The sequence below is a fragment of the Chrysemys picta genome, chromosome 16 (assembly GCF_011386835.1).
Source record: "Chrysemys picta bellii isolate R12L10 chromosome 16, ASM1138683v2, whole genome shotgun sequence".
NCBI classification, from domain to species: Eukaryota; Metazoa; Chordata; order Testudines; family Emydidae; genus Chrysemys; species Chrysemys picta.
The window spans coordinates 27,951,806-27,970,047 of record NC_088806.1 but is presented as its reverse complement, the minus strand read 5'-3'; the positions used below and the strand labels follow the sequence as shown (position 1 = coordinate 27,970,047).

The window sequence follows — 18,242 nt, the reverse complement described above, 5'->3', positions numbered from 1 at the left end:
TGTGGTTTTGCAGTGTTTGTTGTTGCTTGTACACATTCCAAGTAAGTAAATAACTTCATACGTGGGTGTATTTATATGCCTTCCACTTACAGAGGTAGCTTCCAAGTGAGGAACTAACTCCAAATACCTTATCTTGTAAATGGAAATAAGACTGCTTTAAGTATTACCCTGAGGAACATTTGATTACATAGTGGAGCATAATGGTAAGCCTTGTTCAAGTCATTAAAGTAAGTAAGTGTTTAGGATTGGATGGTATTTTCCATTTCAATGTGTTTCTTCTTTTAAACGATCGTTCTTTTCATAGAAAAAAAGTGTGTGTCCATCACATACAATTGGCACTATTAAAAAAAAAAAAGATGCTGGTTCTGTTCCTTATCACAAGCTGCAAAGATTGTATGAGGTGCTAACAGGTACTGGCAACCAAATACTAGTTTCTTTCCTAATAAAATAAAAATATTGCATAGTATTAAGGGTCTACTGTTGCTTATAAAGCTTAATTCACAGACATGCTGGACCCAAAACACCAAGGAAGCAAATTTATTTATGAATCCTGTTTATCTGTTTTTAAAATCCTTCCCAGATCTGAACCAGAAAAAAAAAAGGGGGGTGTTTCTATCTAATATGAGATGCTCATTAAGAGAGGCTGAATATTAGTTACACCAAAGTAACTTCAGTGGTTTCATGGACCTACACTAGTATGAATCAGAAGTGAGACATGTATCTGGCATTATGTCTGCTGACCAAGATCTCTGGGAGATAATGAGAGACCAGACCCCAGTTATAAAAACTGGAATCAACGTCAATGGCATCTGGCCAGCAACCAAAGATGTTTCTCTCTTGACAAACAGAATAAAATACAAATGCAACAAAAGTACATAATGGAGTTTAAACTGTAAGATGGCCATTTATGGTAATAGAGATCCAGATTTTCGATTAAATAGACAATGTTTATTTTGTTTTCCCTTATTAAAATTGAAACTATGTTTTACAGCAAAGACATATAGTCTCATCTCAGACCATGTCGTCATGCTCATATACCACCATTTAACAAATGTAAGCGTTAAGGTGAATTAATTAGCATTACAATTCATCATTAATAATACAATGACTTACACAGAAAAACATCTAACTCAACTATAACTTCTAGGACACAAGCAGAAGTAACCAAAGCTATCACATCATCTTACTGATGTAAACCTTGTCCTTCTCCATGCTGATTTATTAGCATTTTACCTCCACTTTTCACTCACTATGCAAAAGGTATAGATGACTGCACAATGCAATGAAGAAACAGGCACGTCATCTGTACTTGTTCTATAAAGTACCATGCATATTTATAGTGCTGAATAAATAGCTAATAATTAAGATGTGAACAATCCTGCCTAAATTCACATACACAAAAATTACAACAAAACGTTAATATTTTGTTGCTGTTAAAATTTTGACACAAGCAATGGAATTACACACACAACATATAAAACTACAATTACATTTTCATTCTGAAATGTTTGTTCCATGTTAAACATAGATATCCCTAAAAATGTACATCTTAGAATTACAACCAACATTCAGGTGTTCCAGTAACAAAACTGTTAGATAGAAACTATGCTTTTGGATGCTTAAGTGTGGATATTTTCATTTACCTCAAATCTACAAATGCAGATATTTTAAAATGCTGCCTGATCTGGTACAATGTCAGGCAGAGCTATTTTTAGTTCTAATCCACTTAGAGTGCTAAATTCCAAGGGAATCAACAGTGTTGCTTCACTCATCACTTCAACTAGATTCTTGTGGTCCCTACACTCAAAATGCAGTCTTCAAGAACAAGGGATAAGATCATTTTTTTTCTGTTGCACTTCTCCCCCCTTTAAACTTGCAGCTACTTGTGTATGCCCCAATAAATAACAAATAACTGCGTTTGCAGATAATAGACACTGCAGAGATAAACAATGCAAGGCCTGAACATACACAAGACAACTACAGTATGGGATTTACCATTTTGATTTTAGGACTCATTTACATTTACTAATTTAAATCCATGAGAAGCAACTGTTATGCATCCACAAGGGCTACTAGATATGGCATTAATCATTCTGTAAACCCGATAGAATAATAGTACTGCAGTGCTCATCACAGACTGCAATCATGAAAACACTGAATCCTCATTTCATGGTTACTAGCGACACAAATTCCAGTGATTTGCTTCCCATTTGGCTTGTGGTTTTTGTTTAAACTACGAGTTGCATTCATACAAAAATATTCTCCATCTATAGTGGTTTTCTTTAAACCCAAATTAATTTAAAAATCAATACACAGTAACATGTATATCTACAGGTAATTAGTTAATTCAGGTATTCTTCAAGGGGTGTATATTCTTCAAGCAGGTATAAAAACAACTACAACAGATATCCCACTGAAAAATTTTTAAAAGTGCTCTTGTTCAAGGGATTTGCATTTGCTCATTATTATTGTTATAAATATTGTCAGAAAGGATAATATTATTTACAGTGCTGGCTCTTCTCATTTTATACAAGTTTAGTGTTGCTAATTTTTAGCATTAAAGTGAAAACACAAAAATTGTACACTTCTGTCTGAAAGACTGTTTCTACTATGGCTGCAAACGTCTAAGATCAGGGTTACTAGAAAAGGTTAGAGATAAAATTTTTAAGTTTAACTTAAGCATTTACTGTACTATGTATATAGTCTCAAACCACGGCAAGCCTCACCACCTTCTACTCCAAGTGCAAGGCAAATTTCTTCAACCCTGCTCTCTCTAACACACAGCATCATGTACCTTTCACAAAACAAAACCCTACCAAAAGAAAAAATATTCCACTGTACACACAATTCTCTTCCTGAAGAAGAGGATAAGAGAAAGAAAAACATCACAGATACATCACTTAATGCATCACTGGAAGGTTCTCAGTTACAATAGTGATGACAGCTGTAGAAGAGCCCACATAGGTTAGAACAGTGGTTCTCAACCTGTGGCCCAGCCAGCACAGAGCTGCGGCCCATGTGACATCCTCAGGGACATGCAGGTAGTATTGGATGCAACCCACATAACACATTGTGGACCACATATACGGCCCACAATGGTAAACAGGTTGAGAACCACTCGGTTGGACTAGAATGTTCACTGTTACTACTTTCAGAGTAGCAGCCGTGTTAGTCTATATCCGCAAAAAGAACAGGAGTACTTGTGGCACCTTAGAGATTAACAAATTAATAAATTTGTTAGTCTCTAAGGTGCCACTGTTACTACTAAATGACATTAATTTTAAACGTAAGATTCTATGGAATATAATCATTTTAACTGTTAACATTATTGCAATTTAAGTGGAAGGATTGCTTATATGTAGGCTGCATTTCTTTGCAACTGATCAATATCCCTATTTTTCCAGCATGCGTAAGGAGGTTATTGCATCTACTTGCAATTCATAGGCACGTCCTACTTTGTGATAGCAGGGTGCGGGGCCAATCTGCAGATTTATGTGTACCTTTACTTACCTATGCAATTATTCTGAACATTTCGTAGTAAAAGGGTTGACATGGTAACCAATGGATGTGATCTCTGAGTACATGGAACAGGAAAGCATCTCAAAACAATCACCACCAGCTAGGTTCTTTCCTCAGAAGCATACATGCAACTACCACTGAAGTGAAAGGCAGTTAAGCACAAACATCCAAACACAAAATCTGTCTCCTAACAAGCAATATTATGCAAAACCAAACTCAACAAGAGCACACTCAAAGTACTTTCTTCCTAGGGATGGAAAGGCTCTATTGTAAGAAAAATTAGTTTCATGGGGCCTAGATTAAGTAATTTTTATTCTACAAAGATGTGTGGCTTTCACTGTACAGCCTCACTCAAGGATTTATGAAAACCACCCCCATTAGCATAAAACATCAAGTCACATCTTCCTCACAACTCCCTGAACTCCAATCTAGAAGCAGACCCAAACTAACATCTCCTTGCCAGCCTACTGACCCTCAGACAAAACTCTGATGTCAGACATAAGGTTGACCTAACAACTCTGCAGCCAATCAGCCTTTAAATTTTATATATACACACAAGCCCTATTGCTTTGAAAAGTGACACTATGTGGGGTGGGAGGTTATGTTAATGAAGATTAACTCTTCCATTGCAGTGTAGCCTCTTATTTGGCCCTGCAGACTCAGAGCTATTGGAGCATTTCAGACAATGAAACCTCCACCCTTATATCTTGACTGTGTTCTGGACCAATTCATTAATTACATTTTTAAATCCAAAATTGTTCAAATAAAAAAAAATGAGATTCTTCAATATCTACCTTACATGGCTGCCTTCACCACAGTTGCTGCTCTGCTCCTCACAACAAGCACAGCACCAAGTAGCCGGAAATCAAGGATAAGCAACAACAGCGGCTGAGCTATAAGTACTATATACTGTTAATTGATGTAAGCAGCAGGAGGGAGGGGGCTTGTTCTACCTAATACTTGTGATATCCAAACAGACCATTGGGGACATATCTAGCTGGGGAAAAAGATGGGTTAGAATAGGAAATTGTTAGAGAGCTGAAGAGAAGCTGGTAAAGCTTTACAATTATAACCTAGTACAATGACGCAAGTATGTATATCTGCATATGTTCTTAATTGTGATGATGGAGACAATGGAGGACCCACCTAAATGCTAGTGACCACAAAGAGGAGATAAAAGACAAAGCCCAAACACTTCATCAATACCTAATAATATGCCCCATTTTATTTTTGGGAAAGTATATTTTTAAGATCTATTAGATCCTTTGAGGGTTAAATAAATACTGTTATATACCTTTTGCTTGTTTAAATAGTATTTTAGCCTCCTCCTGCCAACAAATATCAAACCACCAGTGAGTACATAATAAATGCTAAATGCCTCAGAAAGCCTGTAGCAAAGTAGTATGTTGCATCCCAGAGATCATAAAGAGATTATACTCCTACTCCATAGTCTCCTAAATGCAGTAATTCTGTATGTCAATTCACAACCCTTAAAACCATTATAGTTCTAAGGGATTATGTTTCAGAAACACCACAAATGAAATATGTTTACAGTATTTGTTCTTTTGAATTTTGCAGGCTTAAAACAATTCTCTGAACATTTTTAATTATCCAAGGGCATGTGCAGTTATTGTTTGACTGAGTTATATTCTATAACACAACATGATTGTTACAAGCAAAACTTGTAAGTGTTATTAATAAATCAAGTACTGAGAACATAAAAACAAGGATATGTTTATTGAGGTTTACAAAATACCCACAAAAATCAGTTGTGTATATATATATAGTGTATGTCATAATGTTATAGCTAGAATAATAATAATAATAATAATAATAATTCATTAAATAAATATAATGTAGTTATAATTAAGGTGTGGCAAATGCAAACAACAGTATCCTTAGCTGGTTCTGTTTACATAGATATTCCAATCCTTAACACCATGTGATACTTCTAAGGGATTTTGTTTTGCAAACATCACAATTGCTATTACATCTGTCTCTCATTGTATACTATATTTGCCAAAATAATTACACACAACTCTCAAGACACCAAAGTGATAGGTGCTCCTTATAAATAAGAGAAATAGAAAAATGGGACAAAATAAAGAGGGAGTATCAATCAGGAGTTTCTTTTAACTACTGTTGTCATGACAGCAACATTACTTAGGCAGAGTTTTTGCAATACGAAGCCAATTTTTTCTCTACATCGGCAACATAAACTGTACTATACTTCTGTATATATGCAGTGATGTGTATATTACAAAGCACCCACTTCTGACTAAACAAGAGAAAACGTGTTAAAGACACTCATGTTTCTTTCCTCTTTTCTTAGTTGAACAGCATTGCTAAAATGGGATCTCTAATATGTTCCCAACATTAATTGTAGCTGTTCAGCTGAAAACACACACACTGTATACTTCTCAGTTATAAAGGACAACAATGAAAGCATCAGCAGTTCAGTTCCTGTGATTAATTTGTGGAAAGATTCAAGTTCAAGAAGCTTCTTCCAAAATCAGAGCATCAAAGCTCAAGTATTTCTCTGCAGTCTGTTATTCAAAGGAGGATAATTATATTTCAAACTACTTCAAATTTGCACTATTTCATCTGCAACCTTGCATAATTCACAAACTAATAATATTAGCACATAACTAAACTAATTTAAGTACAAAAAAAGACACCCAACCATTGGGTAACAATAGATAAAGCATAAGCAGTTACAGCCAAGTTTGTACTGAAAAACAGCAGTCAATATTATTAATTAAATATAAATATAGGTTTAGTTCTATGGATTTTTTTTCGGGGGGGGGGAGATATATAATGAAGATTTTCATTTACCATCTGAACGATACATTGTCCCCTTGATAGATGTCTGTATCTCCACTCCCTCCCCCCCCCCCGCCTTTAGCAATAATAGAAGTTACCTACTTATGGGGCCAGATTTGGACACATCTCTATTTAAAACTGCAGTTATTGGTTATGCCACTGGCAACCATGATCATCCACCCCAACTCCAACCCAGGTCCCACATTGTGCATCAACCTGTGTTAAAATCCTAGTTCCACCACAGCTAAGAGTATTTTAAATATAATCACTCTTCTTCTTGGACTATTGAGAAAATTAGCCAGGGAAATCTCTTCCTCTTCAAAATGTTATCACGTCCTAAAGTTGACATTTTAAAATCTCAAAAAAAGATTTCTTTACTTTCCTTGTCTTGTCTGAACCATCAACTTCCCATTTTCCTGCCCCATACATAAAAGTAACAAGAGCTTCCATTTTTGTCTTCTGAGTTTGCAACAACAGTAGGCAAAAATGTGACAAAAAGATAAGGATTTGATTCACCACTGCAATTCTCCAGTTTTACACTAGAGTAACAGTCATGCTACTGTAAAACTGGAGTACTGCCTTGATGAATCCAGTCTAAAAACCTCTTCTTCTGAAAAATATATAGCCTGAAGATTTCCCAGATCACTAGTTTCCACAGATGAGCTTCCGATAAACTCACAATCATAATAAAAACACATTAATAAAAAAGCAAACACTAAACTTTATACATTTCACCGACATTTTATTTTCATTCCTTTTTACTTGATAATTCAATGATTATTTGTACATGCAATAGAGAGTATCTTTAGTGTTGTAGATTACATCATACAATGATGAGTCACTCCCCTTTTAACCTTATCTCCAGTGTTCGGGCTCCTTACAAGCTAGGACTGCTCCACATGAAATGAAGTGACCAAATGGGACTGTTCTTCCACAAAACACTGCACTAATTCTCCTGCATTCAGCCTTTCCACTTGAATGGAATAAAAACTCTTTTCAGAACAACAATTACAATTCCCCCCTTTTTTTTCTCAGGCTCACTATGGGACTCCTCAGTGCATGCACAATGCAAATAAGGCAAACTTCCTTTCAAAGAGTGATTAATATGCAAAGACAGCCTGCTTTTTTAGTGCGATGTGAAGAACCACCAACAAGCATTTCTAAACTCTGAGGTTTCTTCAATTATTTCCACTGTTTATTTTTAAACATAAGATTATGCAATAATACCACACATTAGGACCAATTTGCCAATATTTTGTAAACAATGCCAAATTGGCTGTTTTAAATACAATACAAAAAGATCTAATGTAGATTCTGTTTTCCTAGCTAGGAACACAAAGAAAAATCTAGTTTTTCTAATTGTTCATCTTTAATAATACTACTTACAGTTTACTTGCAAAAATTAATGATTGCATTTAAACCCAGAAATAACTAGCTGTGCATTGCTTTCTGAGACTGTGACGATCTCTTCAAATAAAGAAATCTACAATTCCCAACATAAATTTAATACTATTCCTTACTATATAGCAGTAATTTTAAATACATTTAATAGCAAAGTCTTTGCTGCTTATTAACAAATATATTATCACAGTGAATACAATTTCTCAAAATGTTTTTTCACAGTGTGTATTGGTATTTGGACAAGTTACACGAGCAACAAAAAACAAATCAGAATTAGACCCACTATTTTTCTATCTTCATGAATAAAAGTTTCACCACTCTCTATTCTTCATCTCATCACCTTGTCAACATCACTTCATTTATACAACCAGGCCAGGACCCTCCTATGGCACGAACTTTCCACTTCAAGTGCCAATAAATGACACTTTGCCCAAAAAGACCTCAAACTGTAGCTTGAATGAGTTAAATGACTCATTTCTCATTATGAACCCTTTTGAATGTTTCACAGACTTACCATCCTTTTTTGTTTTCAAGCAATTTTGAACATTTTTCTTCTCCCTTGGAATAAGACTTCAAGTTACTGATTGAATAACTTCATTTTAAACTTAAAAGAGAGACTGAGAAATTAAGGATTGCATTTCTTTCTTTGACACTTCAAGGTTGACTCATGCATCATACATTATAAATTTGTAATAGAAATATTTAAAACTGTCCATTACTTCTGTTTTACAGCAACAATCTGCATTAAAGAAAATCAATAAGTCTTATGTACTATATAGGTAAAAATAATTAACCTGTGAAAAGTATCAATCTACTCTGATTTTTCATGATCCAACTATTACAAAATAATCATTTATCTATGAACAGAGCAGTGTTTTTGGTTCAGAAAAGATATATGGATAACAACACTAGATATTTAAACAAAACATTCCTTAAAATACCTATTAAAATTTCTTTTGTTACTATTCTTTCCTAGCTTCTTCACTTTACTTAATTCAATGTTAAATATTTACTTTGTCCAAGTAGATGTGAACTATTCATGCTAACAACGCTTTTTCCATAGAAACAGCTGATGAAAATTACAGGAATATTTATCTTTTAGACCTGTAAATAATAGTGCAAAAATATTCAATATCAGCAAAGCTCTAAAAAAATGTGCAAGACTAAAGCTTTTCATGGTCACCCAGACTAACAGGCAAATCTCAAGGGTCACTTTTTGGATATTCTTTTTACAATGAATTGAAGCTCAGTACTATCAAATGTGGTAAAGTAAGCACAATAGTCTAAAAATAGTCTTATCAAATTCTTTTTAGTAAAACAACTTTACTATAGACTATTTTAAAATTACTATTTAGTATACAATTCACTTCTTGCCAGTCACACTATTTCCTGAGGATTTTATTTTCATTGGGTTTTGAAAGTATCAGTTAACTTCTTGAAAGGATTTAAAAAATGAAACTGCCCTGTGGAATAGGTAACAGAGGAGATATAGCCTTTTAAAGATTTTTATTCATTGGTTTATGGAAATAATCTCATACAAGATTTAGGCTGGAGTGAGAACACATGGATTTTTTCTTTACATCACTCTAGCTTGTTTGTGATAAGTCAGGACATCCACAGTTATCACTTTACAGTTCTGCAGATCTCTAAAGCTGTCTTTTCTCTTCACAAGATCAAGGATCTGATTAGCTGGAAGACTAACTATTACAGATATTGCATTATTGTATTACGTATTTTAAACATAACCTTCTTGCATTGGATTTTCAGATACTGGCCTCCATTTCTGTGGCCACAAATTGCAGGTGCATATAAATGCAGGCTCAGTTTTTTGGGCCCGAAGTTTAGGTCACCATAGGATTGATCTAAAGCCCATTGAATTCAATAGAAAGACTTAGCTGGCTTCCATGGACTTTGGATCAGACCTTTATATGCCTAGGTATCTCAGATACCCTGGCAATGAATAAAGACAGCACTAAGTGCCTGACTGTGAATAAAAAAACAGATGACCATTAAGGCTGATCTGAAAATCTAGCTCCTTATTCTTAAATCATGCCTCTGAGTATGAATATACTGTAGAAAGTTAAGAGCAACCAACACTACCTTCAGGAGCAAATACCCTGATGGCCCAAACTGTCCATGGCATCCTTGTTTCTGTTGCACATACAATTGTCTCTTAGTAGACCAAATGGTTACCAGATATGTATATCAATTATTCACCTCTTAAACGTGATGGCTTAAGAAGCTGGATAACTCATTCAGCTAGCAAGTATTATGTGATTATTCCCCAAAGTATCTTCTTCAGTGTAGCTGTTGATGTACAATTTTATGACATTCTAGCTCTCGGTGGGAAAGGATGACTGCCTTTTTAAGAAACCAAATGAGGTGTTACTGGAAAGATGGCCGCTTCTCTCTGTTCATTTCATTTTTCCTATCCCAGGCTCTAGAATTACTGTCAAAACATAACATACAATATTCAAAAAAAACAAGACTCCTAAAAAACCTGCCCCAGCATCAACATTCTGCATTTCCCATTCACTCCCACCTTCAGGAAAGGACTGGGAGAACAGAGGAGTCTTTATAGCATGTCTTGGAGGTCATCAACTACAAGAATGAAGTCCAAAATCTCCAAATGCCACCACAGCGGAAGGAATACCACTGCTGAAACAAAACCAGTCTGCCCCCAGACCAATCTTGACAGCATAATCTCCAAAAATAGACAGCAACCATACATATGGGGAATTCCTCATCCATTAGAGAAAGAGAAATCCAGGGCTAAATTCAGCAGGCTTTACCAGCAATAATCTGAAGTGAATTTGCAGTTGCTTAGAACAGGACTGAACATGGGCCCAAGTCTATTCCTCCTAAGCCTCTGATTTATTTGGATTTAGGCATTACTAACTGTTTGGTCAGTCAATAATCCCACAATACATGTTACATGTGACCAAACAGAAATAACCGCAGACTTCAGAGCTGGAAACCAGTTCCAAAGAAAACTATAGACAAAAACATAATCATCTTTGTCATTTTCAAATAAGCTCTTAACTTCATCAAATGTCACCATGTGTTTTGGCACAACTTTTGACTGCTTCTGTATACCTGGTAGTTTCAGGTATAACTCATCCAACAGAGTAAATATCTGTATTCCCATCCTTGGATTTGAGAGCCAGTATAAAGGACTAAATCTGAACTGTAAGTAAAATGATTATTTCCATTTGCAGTTTTTTTCCCTTGATCCCTTATCTATTCCTCTTCCTTTAGGAACACATCCCACCTTCTCTATTGTAAACTAAGAATTACATGTAAAAATCTCATTCCAGCAGTTAGTAGTGATTCCCTCAGACAGTTATAAATGCAATGCATTAAAAGTGCCTGAAAGCCCACCATTTGGCTCTCAGGGCAACATCAAAAGGCAATGCTACTAATGAGCAGCTGCAGCAGAGAGGCAGCATTTCAACACCATGAACTGAAAGAGGATAATGGCACCACCGCCAAACCCAACTAATTTACATCCCTTTGCATCAGCAACAGCTTTAAGATTTGGCAGTGTGCTTTTCCCAAACAAAAGAGGCCACGGCCAGCACAAATCTGACCTTCAAATTCGCTTCTGTGGTAGTTTTGATGTCTAACAAAAGTCTATGTGGCTAATTTTTCCCCCTCTCCCTGATTTGATGGATTCATCACTCCTTCCCCTTCTTCCTCCCCCCCCCCTTCTCAAGTCCATTGCAGACATACGCAAAGAATCTCATTCTGAAGCAGAGAGATGCCTGGGAGCTGTAGTTCCCTTCACAGCCGCACCCTTGGCCAGGCTACTTCCAGACTTGCTCTGTATTACAGAAGGACCAGCAAACTGTTTCGTGTGCTGTTTTAAAAATGTCCATTATCTCAGTAGAACATGTTTACTTTCTCAAGTTTTACATCCTCATTGTAATATTAACAAAAATATCATTTTGCTTTAGTTGAAAAAGCCTTTATAATGGATCTAATTAAATTCTTCAGGCAGTTTCCTTCATATTAGCTACTGCATATGCCCCTGAAAGACAGCTTCTTCCCAAACTGGTTGTGTACAAGTTCATTAAAAATCCATAACATCTGCCTTCCTGTCTGTGATAGAACAGAACAGCGTTCTACTGCTGATGGATGAAATTCATACTAAAGTATGTCCTTCAAAAACAGTATGTCAAAAGCCACACCAAAAGAAAAACAAAAACAAAAAAACTGCATACACTCCATAAACACCCAGATGTGAGAGTGATCAATAAAATGCAGGATGGCCTTTTTTAACAAGAAAATAAAATGTGCTTTTTTGTCTCATTAGCGCTTCTTGCTGTTCCCTGCAGACTGATGGCAGCAGGTGCAGTATTCTCCTCTCCTATCTCCTCCCCCATCAATTGGTTCTGCTTTCCTACCTCTCAGCCAACACAAATCCATGGCAGTAAAAAAAAAAAAAAAGTTCATGCCTTCTTTTAAAACAAGAAACCAATCTTTTCTTATACCCTAAGGCAGGAAAGTCTATCTGTAAAATATATTTCTGGAGGCCAGCCAAGAAAACATGAAGGCACTTTCAGTCTGGAGAGCAGCCACAGCCCTTTTACACTCCTGAAGACAAACACTGGGAATTCATTAAATTAATATTAAATTAAATGTTCTTAAGAAAAATCAACTGGTCATGTCAGGAATCTTCCAGGCCATATGTCAACACTGTAAAGTTTATACAAAATGTTCTCTATTATTTAAGAAACCATAGTTCTCGGGATGTAAATGAAAGGAGATGAGCCATCTGTTGTGTCTATAAATCAGCCTCTGAGTTATAAAAGAATGTTGTTTTAATTTAAGAGTAAGTTAAGGCGTTACTATCCCAGGACATAGAAATATATACAAAAGAAGCTATTTTAAAAGATGCAGGAGGAATGCTTTTGTTCCCACCCCACTGGGTGACCACTCCGCAGACAATCCTCTATTCAGGGTTTCCTCACTAGTACACATCTATTCCCTGCTTTTTCCCACATTTAAGTTACTGTAAAAGGAGAAGGGCTTTTTATTGGCATTATCATGGCTGGCGTAGCTCTTTCTCTGCCTTGACTTTTCCTTCATCAGACTGGATTCTTCACCCTGCAAGCTTCTTTCTCTCTCTTTCTCTTGGGGGAGGGAAGGGGGGCAGGAAAAGGAGGAGGTAAGGCTTAGCAAATTAAAGCAGGATCCTTTAGCATGGAAGGTGCTACAGATGTGCTGGGTATTGCTTTTATTGTATGATGTGTTGCTGCTTTGTTTTGACTTTTTAATATTTTATTTGGCTTTTACATTCTCCATTTTATACTGGTTTAACAGTTGTCAGTTCTGAGCTGTGCAGCTCCCCAAGCACCTTGACGCTCATTAACAACAACAAATAAACATCATTTTGAAGGGGGCAGGGAGAGATATGTATTTGTATAATTTTTTTCCTTTAGTGAAGCTTTAATTACCCCAATTGGTCTGTTCCCTGGAAAAACGCACTTTCTTTCCCCCTCACACAACTGAGAATGCTTTGTGTGAATGTGTAACTGGCGTGATTGTTGGGGAAAAAGGCAAGTATCTAGTGGTGCTTTACAGAAGAGAAGGTAGGTGTGTGGTGATTGTGATTGAAGGGTGTGGCTGGAATAGAAAAGGGTTGTGGCAGGGATTTGACAATCTCCTTATTTGTTCATATATGGGTTCTATGCCAATAAGAAGTAATACAAATTTTAAAAATTCGAAATTAAAGAGCAGTGGTGGGATGGTTCTTTTGGTATGGGGAAGCTGTGTAACAGGATGGGGTGATGTTGATGCTCACTAGGCAGCTTTGAGCTTGGGGGTGTATTGGACAATGGGTTGGAGGGCAATGGCAGGGTTTGTTGTGGGGTAGGTGCGGGTTGATGGCAGTGGGTTGGCATGGTAGTGATAGTTGGGAAGGTGTGTGTTGATGGGTGGAGCAGTGGCAGTAATAGTCGCTGTTGGGTAGGTGAGGGTCATCAGTGTGGGGTGATGTGGTGGAGAGTGATGGTACCTGGGGGCGGTGGGGACTGGGACAGTATGTGCGGTGTAGGCTGAGGCGTGCCATGGCAGTGACTGGGGAGTTGGGGTATGATGGAAGGACCATGGCTTGAGAATCAGCGTGCCATGGGCGTCGGGGTGGTGACGGCAGTTGGGAACGGGGTTGCAGCGGGGTGCTGGCAGCAGTGTGTGAAGCTGCTATGACACAGTGGGTTGGGTGGGGCTGTGGAAGGCGGAACGGGGGTGACAAGAGCAAGCAGCTGTGGGTGCAGCACTGGCGCCCGCAGCTGGAGGTGGGGCGACAGCGGCCACGCAGCAAGTGCATGGCAAGCTTTGGGCACCGCTGGCGTGGGCGTCGTCCCAGGGCAAAGGGGGCTGCTGACAGGCGGGGTCCCAGCAGGGGTGATGCTGGGGGTGCACCACCCCTGGATGGCAGCGTCGGGGCTTGGATTGGGGGGCGCTGGCGGCAGCGGGGGGGGACTCCCAGCAGCGGGGGTGGGGGGTGCTCTAGGGGTGGGGGCAGGTCTGAGATGAAGGGCTGAGGGGCGGGACCGTTACGAACGTTGGGGAGCAAAGCCCCTAACGGCGTTTCCCGCTCGGGGCCGCCGCCTCCTGATTGGCGGCGGATGCAAGCGAGCCCCCCCCCTCACCTACTCCCCCCTCCCCGTCGCAGCTCAGGGGCTCGCGCCCGTCCACCGTCCCCTCCCCAGCGCGCGCTCACTCTCGCTCACACACACACACACACTCTCGCACCGATTTTTTCTGCACCAGATTCCTCCCCTTTCCGAACTTACTGCACCCCCAGCAGCTCTGACCCCCCCTCAGTTCTTAGCCACCCCACCCTTTGCAGCTGCATTCAAACCGTCCCTCTTTTTGCAGCCTCTTTCACCCTCGCCTTTATTTGCCATTGCATCGCTCCTCGCCGTTGCTTCGTTTCATTCCCCCCCCCGCACATTACACATGCATCGTTTGCGGGGGGGGGCGCCCTGCAAAAAACAGCACCCTCCTTCAGCTATTCTGGTAGAATTTTTTTAAAACAAAGCCCCCTCCTGGCTCCTCATATGGCGACACCATTAACACATCGCACGTAGTACCCTCATCATTTCATTCTCCTTCCCCCTCTCCATTGTCTGCAATTTGCAACACACACAACCTTCAATCCAAGAGGGGTGGGTTCAAGAAAGAGGGGCAATTCCTCCCCTTGCACTGAGACATATAGGTATCAACGTATAAAACCAGCCCCTGGATCACGCCCTCCTCACCTCTCCCCCCCACCCCCCACCCCTTTCACTTTCTCCTGTCAAATTGCAGACTGAGCCATCTTTCCCATTCAGATTCAATTGTGAACAATGTTTCCAACTAACTGGACATCTAGTAAAGCAAAGTAGCACCATGCACAGGAAGAGGGGGCAAAAAAAAAAAAACACGTTTTCCTTTTCTTCTAATTTTCCCCTCTATTGCAAACCGTTAAGACTGACTGACCATCCCTGGGGGAGCCAAGGCGGCGAAAATACCAAAGGGGACTTGTCCACACTGAAACAAAAAGAGGTTTCCTAGCTTCAGTGTTTACTCTGAACGATGCTGATTTGGTTCAGCTTGAGGATCTGGGGTTTATTCTTTTCTCCTCAATGTTTGCTCAGCCAGCACCTCCCAATCCTCCTCCCCAGCAGTCTCTCTGCCTCTCGCTCATCTCCCAGCTCCTCCACCAAAATGCTGCCTTTGAAATGCAGAGAAGGGAGAAAATCGCAAAAGTGCAATGCTTTCAGCCTCTACGGCTATCCCCCCAGTTCCGAAACAAAGTGGGATGGGGAAAGCACAACATTCAATATTTGGGAGAAACAAATCATCAGTGTAAAAACATTGCATTCTAGGAAACAAAAACACTATTCCCCTGTTCCTCCGGAGGAGTCTAAAATTGCATCATAGCACAGTATTCAGAAGTGGTCAGAAATCAAATTTGTTCCCAACCTCCAAAAAAAAATTATATATATTCATGTACCTGCAGCTCCAAGGAAAAACAGAGTCCAGATGAGATCCTTAGTATGCAGCATTGTAATCTGCTGTTGGGGTGGAAGTTTCTTGCAAATATATTTTTCCTTCAATAGGAGCTTGGGTGGATTAGATAGAGATTTAGATGCAATGTAATTTTTTTTTCAGAATTGTTTTTTGCCAGCTGCTCTCTAGCTGCTTTCAGAAGCTGATCAGAGAATGAGTGACAGTCCTAGCCTCAGCACACACACACAACAGAGATCCCTGCGCCGTCCTGGATTTGGTTTGGTGAGGTTGGAAAGGGAGGAGGACGTGCACCTCACTGTGTTCTTCCACCCATGCTGGCCACAAATAGTACAGTGCAATAGGCATCAAGCAAGGAGGTACTGTAGAGAGAAGCAGTTGCAGTCGCCTGCAAAATATGGCATGGTTCTACTAGGATCTGGAGTCACTCACGTTCTATACACATTTCCGTGCTGATAGAGTTTTGCTAAAGAAGAAAGGTAGAAATGTGTTTCTAGATGTATAATAAGCATTTCAGGCATGTGTTTTTTTTTTAACAAAATGTTTAGTGCCATGCTGGTACCATCCATAAAAGTCACCGATGGGCAAAGATGGAGCTGTTTTTTGAGGGGAGGTTCTTTTACAAAAGCAAAGTTATCTAAGGTTCCATTTTATCCAAAATCCAAAGTGTGGTGTGGATTTAAGAAATGGTTCTGGTTTTGGCCCATTTTGTTTTCAAAACCTTGGCAGCAAGAAAATTTTGCAAAACTGGGGTGGGTTGGATCAGAATCCTATTTTATCTGAACTGCCAAAGTTTGTTGGGGGCTTAAGTTAGAGTTTTGGACTTAAAAAAAAATGGTCTCACTCATTTGGAAAGAGAATATCTCACTGTGTTTACCTGAAGGCAGGTTTTAAAGCATCTTCTGATGAAGGCTTTATGCAGTGTATTTCAGTCAGAAATGTACAGCCAGAATTTAGCAGGGCCTCAGCAATTCCATAGATTTTTGCAAACAATTTTGAAACAGCAAAAAAATTGTGCCCAGATGTTTAGACTCATGATGAATTAGGGATGCAAATGTGATTCCTTAGACATCTACTATTAATCCACCCATGTGTCAACCTCTCATACAAGTACCTCCAAGCCTTCTTCCATGTAGCCCCCTACTCATTGTTCAATCTCCCTAAGCTCATCCACAAAGGCCCCTTACAAACTACTATTAAACCCCACTTCTAGCAAACCATTAACAGTGAATCTTGTTGATTTGTATGACAAATCTGTTTGTTGTTCACTTTCCCTAAGTTCTTCTGTCTGCTTTTCTGTCTGTCCTTAAACTGTTGTCTTCTCTAGGCAGAGACTGTTGTAGGAAGTGCTTAGCATGTAGTAGGCACTACCCTAATCAAATAAATAATAATATTGTAGCCCCAAAGTGAATTGCAGGCAGAAAAAGTGTGGGTTGCAAGAACTAGATTTGCAAGCATAATACTGTCTCTGCAAAAACAGAGGTCAGTGCTGGGAAACTGGCCTTTAAAACCAGATTCATAGTGGGGGTGTTTGGGGTTTGTTTTTTTAATCTCCCATGTTCAGATTGTCACAGCTTGATAGCCATAGTGATATCCCTTGCAAAATACAGGAGCTTTTAAGAATTAAATTTTAGATCACCCAATGTATGGTGTGTCACCCAAAGGGGTAGGAAAATCTGCTTAAGGGGGGAGAGGGGAGAACTTTTGAGAGGATGAATTAATTGCAAAAGAAAAAAGGTGACTTTCTTTCAGGTAAAGTCTTCATTCTTTGCTCTCATTTCATAAATGTTACAGGAAATAACTTCATATTAAATAGCCCATTGTCGCACATGCAAAAGAACTTGGCTTACGTGATTAATTATGGTTTCTATATCAAAAGTGAGATTTCAAATAAATATGACAGTGCTGTGAATACATAAAGGCTCCTAACGACTGAGATATTATATTGATAGAGCTCTGACAAGTATAAGTCAATTCATGCAGAATACATATTTAAAAAAACAACAAAGGCAGCTACGGTAGGTGTGGAATATACAGGGACTTACACATTTTGAACAAATTTTGATACAAAAATGTTTAGGCAGCATTAGTATAAACTATAACTTCCAGAACTTTGCTAATGCTGCCCTAATATGCCACGCCATGCCAGAATATAGGATTTCACTTTGACTGATTTTTTTTTTCCCGTTTGTAGCTGACGGAATCCTCTCACCCTTTCCATTTTATTAAAAATGCTTCCCTAAAAGGAACGACAACATTACTTATTGCAGTGTGATTGAAAACATTCCTTCATCACCACTTTGTCCATCATAGCCCTTTGGTCCCATATTGAAATGATTATCTCCAGAGAGCAACCTTGCTCAGCAATTCCATATTCTATTATTCTTCCCCCTCCTCCAATTCACTATGTGTACATACACCCACCCCCAACACTGCATTCTTCAGGGGTTTCCCTGCTAATGGAATTGCTTCAGGTTCCT

At 38.8% G+C, this 18,242-nt stretch overlaps 1 protein-coding gene across 16 annotated transcripts in view; it reads right to left on the bottom strand.

Moving 5' to 3' along the window:
• The window catches only part of NCAM1 (neural cell adhesion molecule 1), a 245,299-nt gene extending 229,196 nt beyond the window's left edge, over nt 1-16,103 (bottom strand). For 4 of the 16 annotated variants that reach the window (XM_065570604.1, XM_024109045.3, XM_042851858.2 and 1 more), the window contains exon 1: nt 15,749-16,076. In XM_065570604.1, coding sequence (XP_065426676.1) covers nt 15,749-15,800 — 52 coding nt within the window. In that variant the 5' untranslated portion in view covers nt 15,801-16,076. Of the gene's footprint in view, nt 1-15,748 lie in introns of all 16 variants that reach the window. The other 12 variants (XM_005291361.5, XM_024109043.3, XM_042851857.2 and 9 more) reach the window with 9 other exon arrangements.
• Nucleotides 16,104-18,242: the final 2,139 nt, after the last annotated feature.